This window comes from Fukomys damarensis, unplaced genomic scaffold (genome assembly GCF_012274545.1).
Source record: "Fukomys damarensis isolate Sample0158 unplaced genomic scaffold, DMR_v1.0_HiC HiC_scaffold_30, whole genome shotgun sequence".
NCBI lineage: Eukaryota > Metazoa > Chordata > Mammalia > Rodentia > Bathyergidae > Fukomys > Fukomys damarensis.
The window spans coordinates 45,243,444-45,263,188 of NW_022900942.1; the positions used below are offsets into that span (position 1 = coordinate 45,243,444).

At 35.6% G+C, this 19,745-nt stretch overlaps 1 protein-coding gene across 1 annotated transcript; it reads left to right on the plus strand.

Annotated features, from left to right (window-relative positions):
* The first annotated feature begins 15,581 nt into the window (after positions 1-15,581).
* On the plus strand, positions 15,582-16,424 carry LOC104871968 (lys-63-specific deubiquitinase BRCC36-like). Its single transcript, XM_033757400.1, has one exon. It carries the CDS (start codon positions 15,582-15,584, stop codon positions 16,422-16,424), a length of 843 nt encoding a protein of 280 aa, XP_033613291.1.
* The last annotated feature ends 3,321 nt before the right edge of the window (positions 16,425-19,745 follow it).

Sequence of the window (19,745 nt, forward strand, 5' to 3'; positions counted from 1 at the left end):
TATAGATATATCTATATATATATATATATCTGTCCTATTTATTTCACTTAAGAGTAATACCTCAATGTGCATTCATTTAGTATAAATGTCTCTAATTTCTCATTCGTTATGGCTGAGTAGTACTCCATTTTATATATTTAAAAAATCCCACATTTTCTTTATCCAGTCTCTAGTTGAAAGGCCAGTTAGGCTGTTTCCAGGTTTTAACTGTTACGAACTGTGCCACTATAAACAGTGATGAACATATATGACTGTGTTAGGAATCTTTTAATTCTTTGGGGAAGATACACAGTAGGGGAATAGCTGGGTCAAATGGGACTTCTAATTCTAGTTCTCTGAGGTATCACCATACTAATTTCCACAGAGGCTGCACCAGTCTATACTCCCACCAGCAATGAAGTGTTCTTTGGGAGGCTGCCTTGATATTCTCCATAGATTCAAGAGGTTCACAGTAATTTCTACCAAATAAAAACATGAAAGTGTGTCCTCATCTTTTTTATTCACTGGATCTGGCACAGTTTGACTTCTAATTCCTTTGTAGTTAAAATGATCATGAAAGGTAAATGTTTTGAAATTATTCTGATATTGATGGAACCACAGCAGTGCACCTAAAGGCACTCATAAGAGGATTTGTGAAACTGCTTCAGAAATTGACAAAAACAATGGCAAATGTGTGTTCAAAGAGAGAGTTGAGTACTTTTACCTAATAAATTATTTACATAAATTGTTTAGCACTGTACAGATAAAATACTTAAGAAATCATTCTTCTTTTTTTTCTTAACCATATGAAATGAAAAAATTAGCCATAACTTTCCTCCTATGAGAAAAGACCAAGTACTAAAGAGTACTGCTTAAGAAAATCTTAGATTAAAGGGAAGTTGAGATTCTTCAAAGGCAATATCAGTTCTGAGTACTCATTCAAAGTCCCTGTGACTGGCATTCATTGATATTACCTCGAACACCACCAAGTGGCTTTCTCCCCTTTGCTCTTCAAGAATCTTCTTTCTCCTTCTAGGACCTTGTTTTTGTTTTTGTTTCTGTTTTTTCCTTCTGTAAAAAATGTCTTGCCCATACCTCATGTTACTATACTTCATTTTTTTTCTTGAGTTTATTAGTACATTTTAGGTATACAGTCCAGTTACGTTCATCATTGGGATCTTGTACCTTTACATGACAGGTCTTGGTTCTCATTTTTTCCCCTTGTCCCTGCCCTCCCTTCATCCCCTCCTCTCTTCCCTATTTACAAATGCTTTATTTCCATTTTTTTCATTTTCTCATATCTTTTTCTTTTCTCTTAGTTCCTTTCCTCTCCCTTCCCCCACTTCCCCTACACCTTTAGCCCTTTTCTTATTTCACATTATTAATTATACCATTTGAACCTTATTTGCACTCTTAGTTTTTCACACCAGATAAACTATTTGGTATTCACCCATGTGTGTCCTGTTTATTTCACTTAAGAGTATGGCTTCTATATGCATGCATTTTACTATACTTCATTTATTTCCCTATTCTTAAGCTTCTTTTCTGTCCTCCGGTATTTTAGGTGTTGATTTCTGAAAACAAAGTCTCAGTTTCTCCTTGCTTTTGGACTCTCCATTGGGTTTGGTCAGTGGGATATAGCAGTGCTAGGAAGAAAGAAAGGAGGAGAAAGACTTCAGAGGATATTGTCCTGTGCTCCCTCCCTGCTTTGCTCCATGAGCTTGTAATAGTTGTGTGCCCCCAGGTCATGCTATGCAGCTCTCTATACCATGCTGGTAATAACTTCTTGCTGTTCTTACTCCTTAGAAACTTCAGTATCTTTTCTTGGTTCATTTAACCTTTTGCTCGGTATATAATTTTTTTTAGAATTTCATGTTTGTTGATTTCTTCTTGGAAGTTGGCTTATTGCCTTTCATTTGACTTATTTCTTGCTGTGCATTACCTGTTCATTTAGCCATGAATTCAAATTAAAATAGGTCAGTTACTATGCTGGGACAGGGAGGTGCAGAGGAAAGAGGTGAGTCTAAAGACAGTAATGGGGCCATATCTACACCCTACTCTAGGAATGACAGAATGCCTCCAGAGACCACCAGCCCTCTTGTTTGCAGAAGGGCTTTCATTAGTTGCCTTGGTGGGGCTTTAGGGTAATCTACAGATGGTCTATACAACAAGGAGCCCAAACGTAGAGGAGCAATACACATATTCTATTTTCTTTCCCTGAGACCACACACACACACCTAAAAAGTGGGTTCCTGGGAAAAACACATGACTTTTCCTAAACTGGGAAACTAGCTTTACAGTACAAAATCTTCATAATATTTTAGATACAGAAATGTTCAAATATACATAACAGCAATGAAACAAAATTTAGAAATTTCTAAACAGAGGATGATAAGTTTCTGGCATCAGCAATAATCAGAGGCCACATATATTTGAAACAAAAGCAAAAAACATCAGAATCACAAACACTACTGAATCACATAATCTGAATCCCATAGAGTGTGTGGCAGGCTCCAGACATGATCCTGAAAAGCCTTCTCATGACTCCCTGCCTTTGCCTTTCATTTTTACCAAGAAACAGAGACTTAAGTAGGTTTTGGCAGAATTTTCAGAAATGAGATACATCTGGAGGAAATATTTTGGGACTAAGAACTTCGCCGGCCCCTCCAAGTCACAGTGTGGGCAATTGCTCCATCCCTACAAGGCCAGGCCTGCTCCTGATCCTCCTGACTGGGAAGAGTTCAGCTGTGATTTGTACATTTTCCTCATTTCTGCATATCCTCAAGTGAAGGTGGATTAACTTGCCCTTGGCCTTCTTGGAGTGAGGCATCATCTGTCATGCCGTATGTCTTTTTAAAATTTTCTTGGCTTGAACCTTTCCATTTTGTTATCACAAGTAAGATTGCCAGCAGTTCCAACTGTGAGCTATTTGAGTTCTCAGGTGTGTGTTTGAAGAGATGAAGACCCGTGCCAGGAATATAGGTTAATGCTAGTGCCAAACACAAATCCTCCTCTATTAGATTCTGGAGAGGTGACTGATAGAATAACTCAGAGCAGTCATATGGTATTCTTTGTTTCTGAAGAGATGTTTTGGGTTCACACTCTTCTTAGAGAAAAATAACTGGTCAGAATTGGATTCTTTATTTACACAGTAGTTTATGAGAAAACGCTTTCATTAATCTGATCAGTATTATTTAGATTATTAGATGCTGTGGGAGTTTACAGGAACCCAACTATCGGGATTGAAGTACTAATTTTCTCAAGTTTTAAGGGAATTACTGTGGATACCACTCACCTAAGTTTTCTTCTAAAACTTGCCTTTGGCTTAAGAGAGGTTCACAAGTTAGAGTCTAGCCTGGGCAGTTTAGTGACTTTGTGAGATCCTGTTTTAAAAATTAGAAAAAAAAGTTTTAAAAAATGCTAGTGATATGGCACATGCCTGTAATCCCAGCACTTGGGAGGCTGAGGCAGGAGGATCACTGTGAGTTCGAGACCAGCCTGGGCTACATAATGAGTTCCAGGGCAGTCTCAACTACATAGTGAGACCCCGTCTCAAAAAAAAAAAAAAAAATGCTAGAGATATATCTCAGTAGGAAGGCCTGAATCCAAACAAAAGTTCTTACTACCCGCCAAAAGAAACCAACCATTAATTTTTAATAGCCATCTCTATAAAATAAGCCTAAGATGGAATTGCTCAAATCAAAGAGAAAATCCAGTTGTGATTTCAATAATTATTGCAATATTTTTCCATAGAGACTATATCAATTTATACTCATAGAAATGATACATGAGAACTGCCTATACTTTCAAAAGCACAGCACGCCATGAAGACTTTCTTTAATTTTTATCTTTATTACTGTATGTTTGCAGTACATCATGACTGCAGTCATCGTTGGGAGTTGATAGAGGTACATAATATATCCCAATTGTTTTTATATAATCTTCCCCTTCCTTCCCTCCTTCCTCCATCCTCCATCTTTTAGTGACCTTCCCCTTTGCAAAAGATCTAGCTTCCTGTCTCCTATTATGCATCTCTTATTTTGCTTTTCAATTTATTTATAATTTGGGATTCTCATATAAGAGAAACTATGGAATATTTAAGCTTGTTTGTCTGATTTAATTCATTTGATATTATGGTCTCGAGATGCATCTATTTTTCTACAGATGAATGAAGTTTTTCCCTTTCATGGTAGAGTAGTAGTCCATTGGGTATAAATATCACATTTTCTTTACCAATTCATATGTTTATGGCTATATAGACCACTTCCAAGATATAACTATTATGAATTGTACTGCTATAATCATGAGTGTTCATGTATCATGTAATATCTTCATGTATCATGTAATATCTTCTTTGGGGAAGATACCTAGAAAGGTAAAATAAAATTTCGATTTTTAGATTTTTGAGGTATATATACATATACTGATTTCCATAGTTGTTGTACTAGTTTATATTCCCATCAACAATTTCTAAAAGATTGAGCATAATACCTCAAAGCAGCTTTACTTTATATTTCTTTTTTCTATGCCAAGTTTATCATTATTTCATGTATAAAAGCCACTTATATTTGTTTTGACAAATATTTGATAGATATTTTGCTTATTTCTCTATTAAAATTTATTGACTGATTGTGAATGTTTTTCTGAACTACGGGAATTAGCCTTTGGTTGTTTGGTAGTACGAGTAGCAAATATTTTTCTGAACTTTGATTTTACTTACAGTGGTTTTATCACTACAACTTATTTACTCTTAATTTTTATATGTTCAAATTTATTGATGTTATTATATTCCTTGTGAAGAATTGGTAATGTACATAAAACTCTCAAATATTTTTTATCTCTTCTCCCTGCCCTGGAAAGGCTTTCAGTTTTTAAAGTTAAGAAAATTATTTTTCACTCTATAGTGAAAAATTATTTATCCATGATTTATTTTCACATCCTTTACTTAAAATAGTTGTTTATGCCTTTCCAAAAGAACCATGTCATTTAGAAGCATTCTGATCCTTCTAGTGATTGTTTTAAAGAGTCTGCATATGCTGGATTCAGGCCAAGAACCTGCTCAAAGACACTTTAAAATCCAAAGAAAATAAAGTTACAGAGATAAAATCTTAAGTAATTTTAAGAAGAAAGGTTATATGGGCTGATAGGTCTTAGAACAAATATTTGTAAGATTCTTAAATGAAAGAGACAAGCCTGGGTTGGGTGGCCAATTCCCAAACCCCCACAAATGGAGAATAGGTTAAATTTTTTTTTCTCATTGAGTTTATTGGTACTTTTTAGGTATACAGTCCAGTAATATTCATCATTTGGGATCTTGTACCTTTACATGAAAGGTCTTGTTTCTAATTTTTTCCCCATACCCCTGCCTTCCCCTCACCCTCTAGAATGGGTTAAATTTAGACCAAGAAGGAAAACGTAAGACTATGTAACTTTACTCTGGCCTGGGGAAGTGGGAGGAATTGGGAAAAGGAAAGAAGGGAAGGAAATTAATATGAAAAATGGAAAAATGTTTTGTAAATAGGGAGGGGTAGAGGAAGTGAAGGGAAAGGCAGGGGAATGGGGAAAAAGTAAGAAGCAAGATAGATTGTGTAAACACACAAATTTCCAATGATGAATGCCATTATATTGTATACCTAAAATGTACCAATAAAATTATTCAAAAACAAATTGTAAAAAAATGTTTTAAGAAAGTAACACAAACTAAAAATTGAGACAGTCAAAAATTTTCCAAAGTGAAATATTCATTATGCAGTTGAGCTGTTTTGAGTTGCTTCACTCAAAAAAATCTGCTGTATGGAAAAGCAAATCAGAAATAGGTAGTTTCTGATGTACTTCTTTGACACAATGGCCTAAGGTGAGGAACTATGAAATCAAATAAGAATGCCTTAGTAATTTACTTTTTCAAAGAGGTAAAATAACCCAAACTCATCAGCCCAATAACAAAAATAACAAAAGCACATATTTTCTTTATTTTATTAGAACTGAGGAAAGTGTTAGAATTCAACTATGTTTTATTGATTCTTAGAAGATAATAACTAATTTCTAGTGCATCTTGAGGTATTACTATATACCAAACTCCACGGAAAAATGTTCTACATACTTCATACACCTTCACAAACTCTGCACAACAACTGGAAGTGTTGGGAGTGTTACTGTGTCCCATTTTAAACAGAAAATGAGATGTAGAAAGCCTGATTAAATTTGACCCTAAATCCTGTAACTTGGACAGAAACTCAAATCCTTCAGGAAAGAAATCTTGTGATTTTACTCATTTCACAATTTCAAATTGCTATTAACTATATTCTTAACTTTAGAAAAGTTACGTAACGTGGAAGAGTATTATTTGTCTATTTCAGTCTACTAACTTTTTAAGATGATTTAAAAGTCTAGTGAAACACTTAAATTTAAGAATAGAAACTAAAAAGAAAAAGCAAGCAGCAGAAATAAAAAGAGTTACTCAAATAAATTCAGTGGTGTGATAATGGTGGCTTTATTTGCAAATTCAAATCCAGGGATGCGCATAGCAAAAATAGACCAAAATGAAATTTTTCCATTAAGTAATATTTACTGCTTTTTATTTATAAATTCCCGGTAAAGTAGGCCAAGATTGCCTAAAGATCTCCCCTAATCCCTAAAATCTGGGATCAGCAGATATGGGAATCTCATTCTTTTTGCTCTTTAAATTTTTCATAAAACAAACAATGATCATTCTTATTCTTGAGAGAGAAACTCTAGGCTTTGAAACATGAGTACAGAAATAGCTGCTATTCATGAATCCTTGAGATAATACTTGATTTTTTACTAGTAAATGAGATAGTCATGAAGAGGGTTGATCATCGGAGGAAATCAAACATGCAATTAGAAATCTGGGGCTATGAACTTGTCCCATTTCTGAGAAGCAGATGAAATCTGGAGGTCAAGGGCAACCCTGTGCCCAATGATGTAATTATGCCTCCAAAATAAAACTCCTGGAGTCCTGGGAAATGAAAATGTTAATGATATCTTTTTAGTTGGTCTTTACTTGTGTCCTCTGGAACAATACTGAAATTCTAATTGTAGCAATTGCCTTGATTTTGTGAGTCATACTAGAGGAATTACTAAACATGAAGTGGACTATTACTAAGCTTGGATTTACAGCCTATCAGAGCATGTACACCTGGCATCTAGGTTGACGGTCATCTTGGGACTCTGTCCTTAAACCTGTGGAGCTGAAGGTGACTCTGCCTAGTAAGTGTAAAGTTTACCCTAATGTAGTGTAACAGTTGATGCCACAATACAATTCATCCTTCATCTCTGATGCTTCTGCAAAGATGTCTTGAATCCATGCATCCATGGTGCAGAACTTCCCATGGACAAAAGCAATTCTAGAATGATGGTGTTTCTCTCCATTTATCTAAACTCAACTTGTACTGGCTGCTTTAAGTCTTCTTCTCATTCTATCGTAGGCCAACCGGATCTAACTAAAGTGTGGGTTGGTATAGATGATAACAAAGTATTCCTGCTCTCAGGCTTCAAAAATGGAACTTGGTATGGTGGGACAATCCCTGACATAGAAGCATGATAACTTAGCTTCAAATCCCTGCATTGATCAATTTCAAGCTAAGTGATCAAATATGTTATCCCTATGAAACTTTAAAAAAATTACATTATTTGTTCTAACTACCACAAGGAGATATTTCTTAGAATGTTTCCCCATTTATCATGTGCACTATAGTTTTGACAGTGCTGTGAGGACTGTGAAATGCAGTACCTGAAGTCACACATTTACATCATTTTAAGAAATGATTGTGAGTTTCTGGGTAGTTTTTTACATATGGCATGATTTTAGACTTTATTAAAAATGTAGTAAGAATTCAATTTCATTTTACAGACAAAAATGGAAATGAAGTTCTTTTTAAAAATCAAATACCTTATGAATGTCCTAGCCAGATCTGAATTCTGTGCTACATGATCTAATTCTAATGACCGATAATGCTCTTTTATCTATTATAACTCTCTATTTTTTAGTCTGGATACTGGACATTGAGAGAAAAATGAGCGCATAACTAGTGGTTGTTCCAAAATTCATCAAATCAAGCACCTCCACAGATATGCCTGGATATTAGCTAACTTTAGATCTTGCAGTGTTTATTTGAAAACCTAACATGTAGACTCCAAGGTTCTGTCATCTGAGAATATAAAAATTGGAGTTGTTGGGAGTAGGTATGGCAGCCCGAGGCACCATCATGGATACAGACACTGAATTGTTACCTATTTGTCCCTTTTTGCTGCTGTATCATCATTTGGTCTTCAAGGCATTATTTCATGTGTTACCTAGCATTCTGATCATAAAGTTCACATCCTATGGAGCAGAAGTAAAATGACAGAAAAAATGTACATCAGCTCCTTTCAAGCTTTCTCACTGAAAACTTCCACACATCCCTTCTCATGCTACATGCACACCTTTGCCTCATAACATCATGTGGAAATGACGGGGAAAAATAACAGTAGTAATCTATCTCTGTGGAGCTGTCCCATCAAAATTAGAGCTGTTACCAACAATAAAGGGGAACAGGGATAGTTGACAAGACTAGCTCGTGATCCTATTGAAAAACATTTCTTAGAAAAAGCATTTCACCTGTCAGGACCACACCCGCTTCAAGGACAAAATTTGCTAAATTGTGATTACTTATTTAAAATGCAAAAAAACTTTGAGATAATGATCCTTCAGCCAAAATGGAGTGAACCTTTCTTCTTACTCAATTCACTATTCCTTTTATTTTGCATTCCTATTTCAACAACTGTTGTTTGACTAGCAATAGTACATTTACTGTTTTCCTAAAATTTCCAGTCAATTTTATGGATTTATCCACTGAAATATTTATTTTACTTGCTAAGGTATAAGGTAAATTTAAATACTGAGAGGTGAAATGCTGCCCAATATCCCAAACTGAGTTACGAGATAACAGATACAAATATAATGTTCAAAGAAAATATTTCTATTCAAGAAAAGGAGGAAGATATGGAAGAAGGTGGAAAGGAAGAAAGGGAGGGAAGGAAGAGGGAGGTAGGAATGGAGGCAAGAAAGAAGGAGAGAGGGAGGGAGGGTTTGACATTACACTGTCTGGGGTAAGGGAAACATTCTCTGTATCCCATGTTGTTAAAAATGGACTCATCCTCTTCACGCACAATATTCCCAACTGTATGCTCATGCACTGAATATTTGTATTCCATTAATACACTATCAGGCCATATTTGGAGATGCTGCCTCTAATTAAGATTAAATAAGAGCACAAGGATGGGCCCTGTTACAATACAATTAGTGTTCTTTTAAGAAGAAAACCAGAGAGCTCTTTTTGTCTTCACATGCACCAAATAAAGGCTATAGTCTATATGAGGGCAAATGGAAGAGACTGCCATCCACAAGCCTTTAAGAGAGTCCTACCCAGAATTGAATCAGATAGAGCCTTGACCTTGGGCATCCAGCCTGCAGGACTATGACAAAATTATTGATTGTGTAAGTCACTTTACATTTACTATTGTTGGACCCAATTCCCAATACATACAAATTTATTTGGCTTACATTTGAGAGAATTCAGTCTGTGGTTAGCTCGTTTCAAGGTAGGAAAACCATAATGAAAGGGTGTTACACAGCAAGCCTACTTAATTGTTGCCTGCCTGAAGCAAAGGAGGAAACAGTGCCAGTAAGGCAGGGATGAGGACCAGATGCAGTGCCCAAGGTCATGCCTCCGTGGCCCACTCATACACAGCCAGAAGTTGCTGCACTAATCCTCTGGGTGGCTCCAAAGTAAATCAAGTTGATATAATCAAGTTTAACCGTCATAGTCATCTAGTCTTTATAATTAGTTATGTCATCCAAGCAGATTAATGTACATACATAAAATAGATGATAGTGGTTTCCTGGTTTGAGAGCCCTATACAGAGTCAGTCACTTGCTCTGACCATCAGAGTGTGAATTTGGAACTACTTTTTTGTTTTATATGTCCGCAGCGGTGAGAAAGTGGTGCTTATATCACTTTGAGCTGACACAAAGGTACAAGTAGGAGACATTAGCCAAGGTCTGAAGTCAGAGAACTTTGCTGATTAGGACCCTGCCTATCACCCATGTAGGCACTGTGGAGGCCACTACCAATGCTCTGCTTTTCAGAAGAGATGGGGCACATTCAGGCTGGTATGGCCGTAGCCCGTGCTCTGCATTTCAGACATACAAGTAGAGAGTTTGCTCTGAGAACAGCACAACAGACTTCCCTATATAACCTTTCAGTCTGAAGCCACAATTATGTCACCTCTATATCTTTCAAGAAACTGATACTTATGAAAACTTCCTACATTATTTTACATTTTGTGAACTTGTGCTTTTAAGTAGCCTGATGTTTCTTTTCTCGTGGTTGTCAAAGAAGAAAACCACAGTCATTTAAATTCTTTTTGATTCCAGAAAGGTGCTATAGAAATATTGTGAGTTCTTTCTTTCACTGGAAAAAAAGCTTGCCTCCCATCCCATGCAAAACAAATATCATGTTAATCTGGCAAACCAGGGATTCTCGGAAAGAGGAAAATGTCTAATGGCCTAAGCACAATTATTTTACTTGCACCTGAGCACCCTGAGGCAGAGTGAAGAGGGAGCTATCCTAGAGTTCTCAGGGATCAAACTGTTGACATAACTGGAGTGAATGAGGGTTTCAGTCCTCTACATTGATGATGCTTTATGTGATTTAAGAGAAAAACAGAGGCATAAGCCACACGATCTGGTTCTCTTGAACATCAATTTTGTGGGGAATACAGGAAAAGAACAGAGAAGACATTAATACACGTAACAAGTTGTTTCCTTTTGTTCCGCTTGTTGGCTCAAAATAGGACAGGCCATTTTGTTGAAGAGCATTTTCTGACACTGAAGATCTTTGTGGTTATTTATACAGAAATGTACCAAAACCACATCTAATTTCCCCTTTTCTCCTGACACACAAGCCTGTTAAAATAAAGAAAACTAAACACATGTTTCCAGATGAAGGTAATAAAATCATACTTATGGGGCATGCATCTTGGCATTTCATATAAGTCAAATTCTCAAAGAATCAATCCAGAAATCTACCTCAGTAAAAGCTTCTCCTACACAGGAAGATCTCCATAAAAGGGCATCGGTTTCTGGATGCATGTGTTAGTCCATAAAAACAACAGTAAAGGGAGATGTTGCCATGGCTTTTACTTTGCGAAATATGGTTGGTCTTGCTTTATGATATTTACTGACCTTGTCACAGACTTTTCTCATACCATTGTGAGACCTCTGGTTTGCATGTCTGTAACTCAAATATGCACACTCTATATTCCCTTACTTTGTAAAAACTCAACTGGATAAAGAGAAAGACTGGCTATTTCAGAACTTGGTGTTGGCTGAATGTCTTAATTGGAAGTACTCATTCCATTCCTGCTGATTCTGGCAAAATCTCAGAATGCATTATTTTCAATTGGAGAGACAGAAATACAGCAGTGAAATGGAAAATGATATTCTTCTGTCTCCTATATTGCACACTCTATTTAAGCATGATGTCAGAGCTCTGCATAAGGAACAACTGCTTGACATTGTCCTCAGTACTCTTATGGAGCATCATTCCTGAATCACTCAATCTTTGAGTGCAACTCTCTGGCTCTCAGTGCCTGCCGTGGACCATAGAAATAATAACTGGTCAGGAAGGAACTTCCTGTACTACCTCTGAGCAGTGTCTCAGGGGCTCTGTTTTTACACCATCATACTAGACTTGCAAGAGCCTTCATCCACATGAGTCTCAGGCTGCCCTTATCCTCTTGCAAGCTTCTCTAAAGAAAAGGGAGATGGGAGAATAGCCTTATTCTCATGTTACTTTATAGGTGTTAGCATATGTAATAAAAACATTTGGAGAAATATATGTAGTTTCTGCAAAAAATCTTCTTGGCCATTTTTTTTTTTTTGATTGAGATGGAAAATACCATTAGGCAATCAGACAAATGGAATTCAGAATTTTAACTGTTTATTTTCTCTTCCATACTAGGAAAATAGAAAGTGATACTTAAATCTTTCAGCAGCCATCCATCAACTGGTTAGGCCAATTACAGAGGAGCTTTCACACCATTATTACAACTCCTTACCTATAAACTTAAGTGTCTCAAGTAGTTAAATGTCCCACCAAAAGCTTAGAGGCAAGTCCATCTACATTGTGTAATTTGGAAAACCATCCAAGATTTGTATATGAGACAGAGTCTGGAGTGAAGAGGGCGATGAGAAACATTTAAGTGGTCTCTGATCAAAGAAATAGGACTTAAAATAAGTGCAAACATCAAAATACTTAGTCAAGGTGTTAACTTTAAATTAAAGCCATTTTGTTAGAATTTATTTAATTCAAAAATCATGTTTTCTCATTTTAATTTAAAAAGGGGACCTAATACTCTGCTTTAAGCTTCTATAGCCTGTAAGTCATAGACAGACTTCTAGCCTCAGCTGTTATCCTAAAGTTTCTCTTCAGGATTCATTTAAATAAATAGTTAACCATTTTTAAACACACAAAATATGATATTCATATAATAAATGACATTCACAAAATTCCAAATTGGAAATTCTCATTATCCAGATTTTATTCTTACATTATTTTCTATTCTGATGCTCTTCCAAATATTTATTTGCACTTATCATTTTTGGAAAATATAGCTAAAATATCATACAACTCTAAAAAGTCTTAACCTCAGTGTCCTTGGCAACTTGGACAATTTTTATTCCTCAAAAAAGCAAAACTGTTTCCTATCTTGTGGATTTTTTTATCTTACTTTATCTGCCTAGAATTCTCCTTCCCCATGTTTAGAGTTATGGTCTTGATTCTTGGCACACATTTATTCTTCTAGGATGAGCATTCCAGTTCAAGGAACCTGATCTCTCCTGTCAGGTCTTTCTAAAGTGCATTTCCCAGTTTTATTTTATTTATAGGTGTTAATTCCATATTTAAATAATGATAACAGGATTTTAAACAATGATAACAGGACTTTAACAAGACTCTTACTGAGACTCTTGGCCATTCATTATGCAAAACAAAAGGACTTAGGCTGTGTATTGAATATGTTTCCCCCTCAAAAATAACTCATACCACACCTGTCACTTTTACTGAGATCCGGTTACTCATTTTCCATACTATGCCTTCCATCTGCATGTGTTGGAGTCACTGCATTGCTGCATATGGGAGAAATTCTCCTGTGGGGAAATCCTCCGCTACTGGCAAGCTTCAAAAGAAAGCCATGTTTGTGGGATAGCATGCACTGTGTCAGAATTCCCTCTTCAGGCTGTCTCTAATAAACTCATTACATTAAGATCAAAATGACTGACCAGCTGTTCTCCTTCCCTGAAGTATTTGCATTTTAAAAGGTGAGAAAAAGCCTGAAAGTGAAAGGCAAAGTTTCTCTTTGTTGAAATTCTGACATGGAGAAATATGAAAAAAAAAGGAATAAAAAGCAAAGACTTAAGAAAGGACTAAATTATCACTACTGGAATCATTGCACATATAGAGCTGGAAGCTAGACCATTAGACCTGTTTTCTAAAATTCCCAAAACATTTGCATGACTCTCTGGGAAAGCAATCCATCCCTAAATTCTGCCTTGGTTTTCCTGTTTAGGGGGCCTTAAGTTCGCTAAAATTATAGGACTCATTACAGAGACTCAAGTGTAGAGGCCTCATTTGGAACCAATTTGGTCATCAAGTCATATTTGGCACAGGCTAACTCCCTGCAGGGGTCACAGTTGGCCTACAAGACTTGATTAATCTCAAAATTTATCCAGAAACCAGCAATCCTGTCACTCCAAACTGTGTTCCTCCTTTACAGTAATATTAGAATTCCAGAAGGGTATAGAGAATCCCATCTTGAATATAATGAAATACCTGTCTTTGTTAACATAATGAGTGACTAAAACAGAAATATGAGATGAAATCAATTGTTTCATTCATTCATTCAGATACAATAAATCTTTGTCAAATGATTAGTCTGTGCCAAAAATAGAAATAAAAACATGAAGAAACAATAGTTATCAAATTAAACCAGATTTCTACTTCCACATATATTATAGTCTAATGATATAAAATAAATACCAAACTAGAAACAGAAATCTAAAGAAGAAAATATCAGTTTAATTGCTATTAAAAATAGTTAAACAGTCCAGTGAAGTAGATCATAACACCATAAAAGAGAATATCAGATTGAATGGTCTGGCAAAGACATCTAAGATGGAAAGTGCAAGTGGAGACCCTAGGGAGCAACTATTATGATTTGGAATAGATCACCAGACAAAAACCTATGAGATGAAACAAGCTTGGTTTAAAGAATTCACAAAGAAAGACTAGGAATCTTAATTTTCCTCCTTATTTCACATTAATAATATGTTCCTCTTCCTCTATGATGTGCTTGTGTCAGAAGGCCTAGGGAAGAGTAAGGACATTCACCATCACTGAATAATAATAATAAGAATATACGCATCTATACATAGTCAGTGTAGGCCACACTGGAAGGGGGAATTCCCACTACCTAGTAGTTAGCAAGGAGGATCCTTCTCCTCTCCTGCTGATTACAGTCTAGGCTGAATAGAAAAGCTGGACTTTTACCTCTACCCAAGAATAGCAAAGCAATACGACCCTTCGTCTGATGCAATGTTGCCAAAAAACCCCAGTAAAACAGAAAGGCCAAATAATGATGCTGAATTATCTCATAAAATGATATGAAAGAGTTTGGTTTTACTTTTAAAAATCACTCAGCACTCCAAAATTAAGAAAAATTTCATTGAAAAAAATAGATAAAAGAAATACTAATATGAGCTAAAATAATTTTTAAAAGCCATTAAAAGTTTTCATTTACAAGCAATTACAAATACACTTGACATAAAAACAGTATAGGCCAGAGATTTAGCTCAGTGGTTCTGTCACCTGCCATGTAAGTTTAAGGACCCGAGTTCAGTCTCAGGTACCAAGAAAACAAACAAAAAAAAAATACAGTATAAACATCCCAATGAAAGCAAAACTGTTGACAAAGAAATAAGAGCAATAACAATAACGCATCAAACGGAAACTTTAAAACAGAAAAAGCGCAATGAATGGATTCATCAGAGGAGTAATCAAGAAAGCAGAGAACAGAATATAAATTAAGTAGTTAGAAAAAAGAGATGACACCCCCCTAAAAAAAAAGTGAGGAGTGACTCCCACATTTAGGAGACTACAATAAAATGGTGGCATCCATTCCTTCTGGAAGTACAATAGATATAAGACAGGGTTGAAAAGATATTTGAGGATATAATGACTGAGAATTTCATAAATCTTGGTTAAGAGACATAAATTTATAAATGTGAACATAAATTTGAACCCCACATGGGATAATCCCGCACAAATGCAGGCCAGGCCTCCCAGAAACAGTAATTGTCCTGTACTTGCGTAGCCTCACAGCCCAACCCCCACCCCATCCACGCTTCAAAATTGCAGGCTGAGGCCCAGACCTGGACAGAGCCTGGACTGGGCATAGAGCGCATGCGGGTGGCTGCTGCGGCTGCGCAAACTGTTTTTCAGACCCGAAAGACTGGAAGAGGACGTGAGCACGGCTGAGCTAAGATGGCGGTGCAGGCGGTTTATCTGGAAGCTGACGCGTTCCTCGTTTGTCTCAACCATGCCCTCACCACAGAAAAGGAGGAGGTAATTGGGCTCTGTATAGGGGAGTTAAATGAGGACTCCAGATTTGTGTATACTGGAGCTGAAATGTGTACAACGGCTGAAAAGATCGATACTGTCAGAATTGTTCAAATTAATTCTGTCGTAATCTTGCAACGTTCTGATAAGAGAAAGGAGAGAGTAGAAATTTCTCCAGAGCAACTGTCTTCTGCCACAACGGAGGCAGAGAGGTTGGCCAAAGTAACGGGTTGCCCAATGAGAATTGTGGGCTGGTATCATTCTCATCCTCATATAACCGTTTGGCCTTCACATGTTGATGTTCGCACACAAGCCACGTACCAGATGATGGATCAAGGATTTGTAGGACTTATTTTTTCCTGTTTCATCGAGGATAAAAACACAAAGACAGGCCAGGTACTTTATACTTGCTTCCAATCCATACTGGCCCAAGGAAAGTCAGACTATGAAAGAATCGAAATCCCAATTCATGTTGTACCTCGCATCTCCATTGGGAAAATATGCTTTGAATCAACACTAAAGCTGCCGATGATCTTGTTCCAGGAGGAACAGGATACATATAGGAAGATTCAAAGCCTTAAACATCTGGACTCAGTAACCAAGATCCATAATGGCTCAGTGTTTACTAAGAATCTGTGCAGGCAGATGTTGGCTGTCAGCAGGCCTCTTCTACAGTGGTTGGAAAACAGAATGGAGAACAATCAACAGCTTTTGCAGGAGTTGAAACAAGAAAAGAAAGACCTTCTGCAAGAACTCTCTAAATTTTAGTAATTTGTTACAAAATGCATATGCCTAGAGACTATAATGCTAAGTGAAGTAAATCAAATGCAGAAGGTTAAATATGGCATGGTTTCTCTTATATGACAAACCCAAAATATAAATAATATAAAAAGCAAAATAAAAGAGAATAGGAGACAAGATGGAAAACTTTGTGGATATGGGAAGGGAACCTAGGGACAGGGAAAGACAGAGAGAGGGAGGGGTAAAGGAAGTAAAACTGATTTAAGATGTGATGTGTATATGTACCAGTTTCTCAAGATGCATGTAATTATAATGTGTCATAAACATATACTAATTAAAGTGAGTAAATGAAGTTTTTGAGGAGAAACAGCCATCTTTTCTGTAATAAAGAGAAAATGGGGACAGATGAAAATACTCAGTGAATAATTAAATCAATTCTGATGGAGATAAAGTTAGAGGACTCTGGATGTAAAGACTTACTGTAAAGCCAAACCAGATATGGAATTGGTATAGTGATAGATCAGAAAAACATAAGACTCCAGAAATCAAGTTACATAAATATGCCCAACTAATTTTGACCAAATACAAAAGCAGTTTAATACATAAAGCCTGTTCAACAAATCATGTTAGAGTAATTAAACATCCATGAGTAGAAATAAATATTAAAACCTCAACCTAAACCTCATTGCACATGCTATGAAATTTACCTCAAAATGTGGATTTAAATGTAAGATACAAACTTCAAGGGAAAAAATTATAGGGGAACGACCTTTAGGAGATAAGTCGTTGGACTTTATCTCAAAAGCACAATCCATTAGAAAAAACTTGAAATATTGGGTTTCATCAAAATAAAAAATTGCTGGGCATGCTGGCACATTCCTGTAAACCCAGCATGCAGGAGGCTGAGGCAGGAAGATTGCCTTGAGTTCAAGGGCAGTATGAACTATAGTTGCAGGCCTGCCTAAAGTGCATAGACCATGTCTCAACAAACAAAAGCAACAAAAAACCAAAAAAAAAAACAAAAAACAAAAAACAAACAAACAAAAAACTTTAAAAATTGTAAGTAGAGGAAAAGACCGCTTTGGAAATTTCTTATTAAACATACACCTAGTGTATAGTTGGTTGAAAATAAATATTTGCATTATTATCTGTTTGTTTCATTTTTTGCAGGAATCAGTTTGGTTGATGTACCATAAGTACTTTGAAGACAATGCTATGTAGTGTAATAACTTATTTTCATTAATAACAACAAAAATTAATATTTTCATAAAATAAAATTTAAAAATATTACACATGCACTTAACCATATGATCCAGCAATCAAAATCCTGAACATTTACCCCAGAGCAATGAGAAGTGATGTTAACACAAAAACTTGTACAACATTAATAACAGCTTTATTTGTAATATCAAAAAATTTGAAATAATCCCTATGTCCAGCAATAGCTACTTAAGGGTTAAACAAATCATCTATACCATGAAATATTACTCTGAAATGAAAAGGAATATACTGTTAGGTACACAACTGAAATGGACCTCAAAGACATTAATGATAAATGAAAAAAGACCTCAAAAGTTCACATACTGTATCTTTACATTTACATCACATTCTTAAAATATCAATATTACAGAAACAACAGACTAATGGTTGCAGTGAAAGTGGAGTGGATGGGATGTGGTTTATGTAAAACTATATAGGAATGAGAAAAGGCATTCCTTTGTGCTGATGGAGCCATTTTGTATCATAATTGTGGTCTTGAGTACCTGAATCTGTACTTTTGCTGAAGTTGTATGATCTATACCCATATCAATATACGCATGCAAAAATCTGATGATGCTGAAAAAGTCTGTAATCTGTTTAAGGATATTAGACCACTGTCACTATCTTGGTCTTAAAGTTGTACTGCATTGTGGAAGACTTTACTGATGGGGGAAAACAGGACAAAGGCTGCACGGGATGCTCTAATTTTACAACTTCCTCTGATTCTATAATTTTTGCAAAATAAAATCATGTGTTTTAAATAAAAGAAATGAGTGCCATGACATGATATAAACTTTTGAAAATTAAGGAGAATGGAAAAAATAATGAAGCTTCTACATTAAAAAAACATGACATACCACTTACAGGAGAAATGCATTCATATGACAGTAAAATTTGCATTAGAAACCAGAGACCAAAAGAACTAGTACATGTTTTAGGTCACAAAGAAGTGTCAGATCAGAATCCTATACACATTGAAATGACATCCAGAATTTTAGAAAAATTCAAGGCATTCTTAAATGAAAAAATAAACATTAGAACTGGTTTTAAGGAAACCTACACTAAAAATGCATGAAAGGGATACAATGGATGAACCATCAAGAATGAAGAGCTCTGTGAGCAAAATTACAGATAAATACAATAGATTTTCTGCTCTTGAGTTTTCTAAAGTTGGTTAGATGAAGTAACAATTGTAAAAGGTGTAGGGGAAAGGCAATAAGGGAAAAGAAAACTATGAGAAAATGAAAAAATGGTAATAAAGTTTTTGTAAATAAGGAAGGGAGGAGGGGGTGAAGGGAGGGCAGGGGTATGGGGAAAAATGAGAACCAAGACCTGTCATGTAAAGGTACAAGATCCCAATGATGAATGTAACTGTACTCTATACCTAAAATGTACCAATAAACTCAGTGAGAAAAAAATAAAATAGCAATTATAAAGGCCAGGGATTTAGCTTAGTGGTTCCACTGCCTGCCTTGCAAGAGCAAGTATCTGAATTTGATTCCCAGTACCAAAAAAAAAAAAAAGATAATGTCGTCCAGGGTAATTCTAAATGTATGCAGAGGAAGTCATTAAAGTAAGTATAAGCATGAGACCATAAAAGAATATTAAGATTCATATGTATCATCCACATTTATAAGATGGCATTTGAAAAGCAATAAAAATTTCTAGTTTCTGTTACAATGTAGTGCCTGCCAGTTATTTATTTTTCACCTACTTTCTATGTTTTGGGTGTCAAATCCAAGACAAATGTCATGAAAATTTTATACAAAGAAGTAAAAATCATCAGTAAAGATAAACATGTAGGAAAATATAAATTACTGCATGAACGTATTTGTTCACCTTTTTACTCCTAACAAATAAAAAGACAAAGGAAAATATAAATTTTCAATCACACCATTATTTTTCATCTCTTTGTATGTATTTGAATTACGTTTCTTTTCAACCAAAATATGTTCTTTATTATTTCTATGAAGCAAATTTGTTATAATTTATTTCACTTTACTTTTGAAAAATAACTTTGCTGAATCTAAATCTAATTTGGGGGAGATTGTTATTATTTTATCATTTTGAACGTAGCCTTTTCTAAAT

Coding starts and splice junctions, on each gene's coding strand:
- LOC104871968 (XM_033757400.1), top strand. CDS start 15,582: ATGGCGGTGCAGGCGGTTTATCTGGAAGCTGACGCGTTCCTCGTTTGT.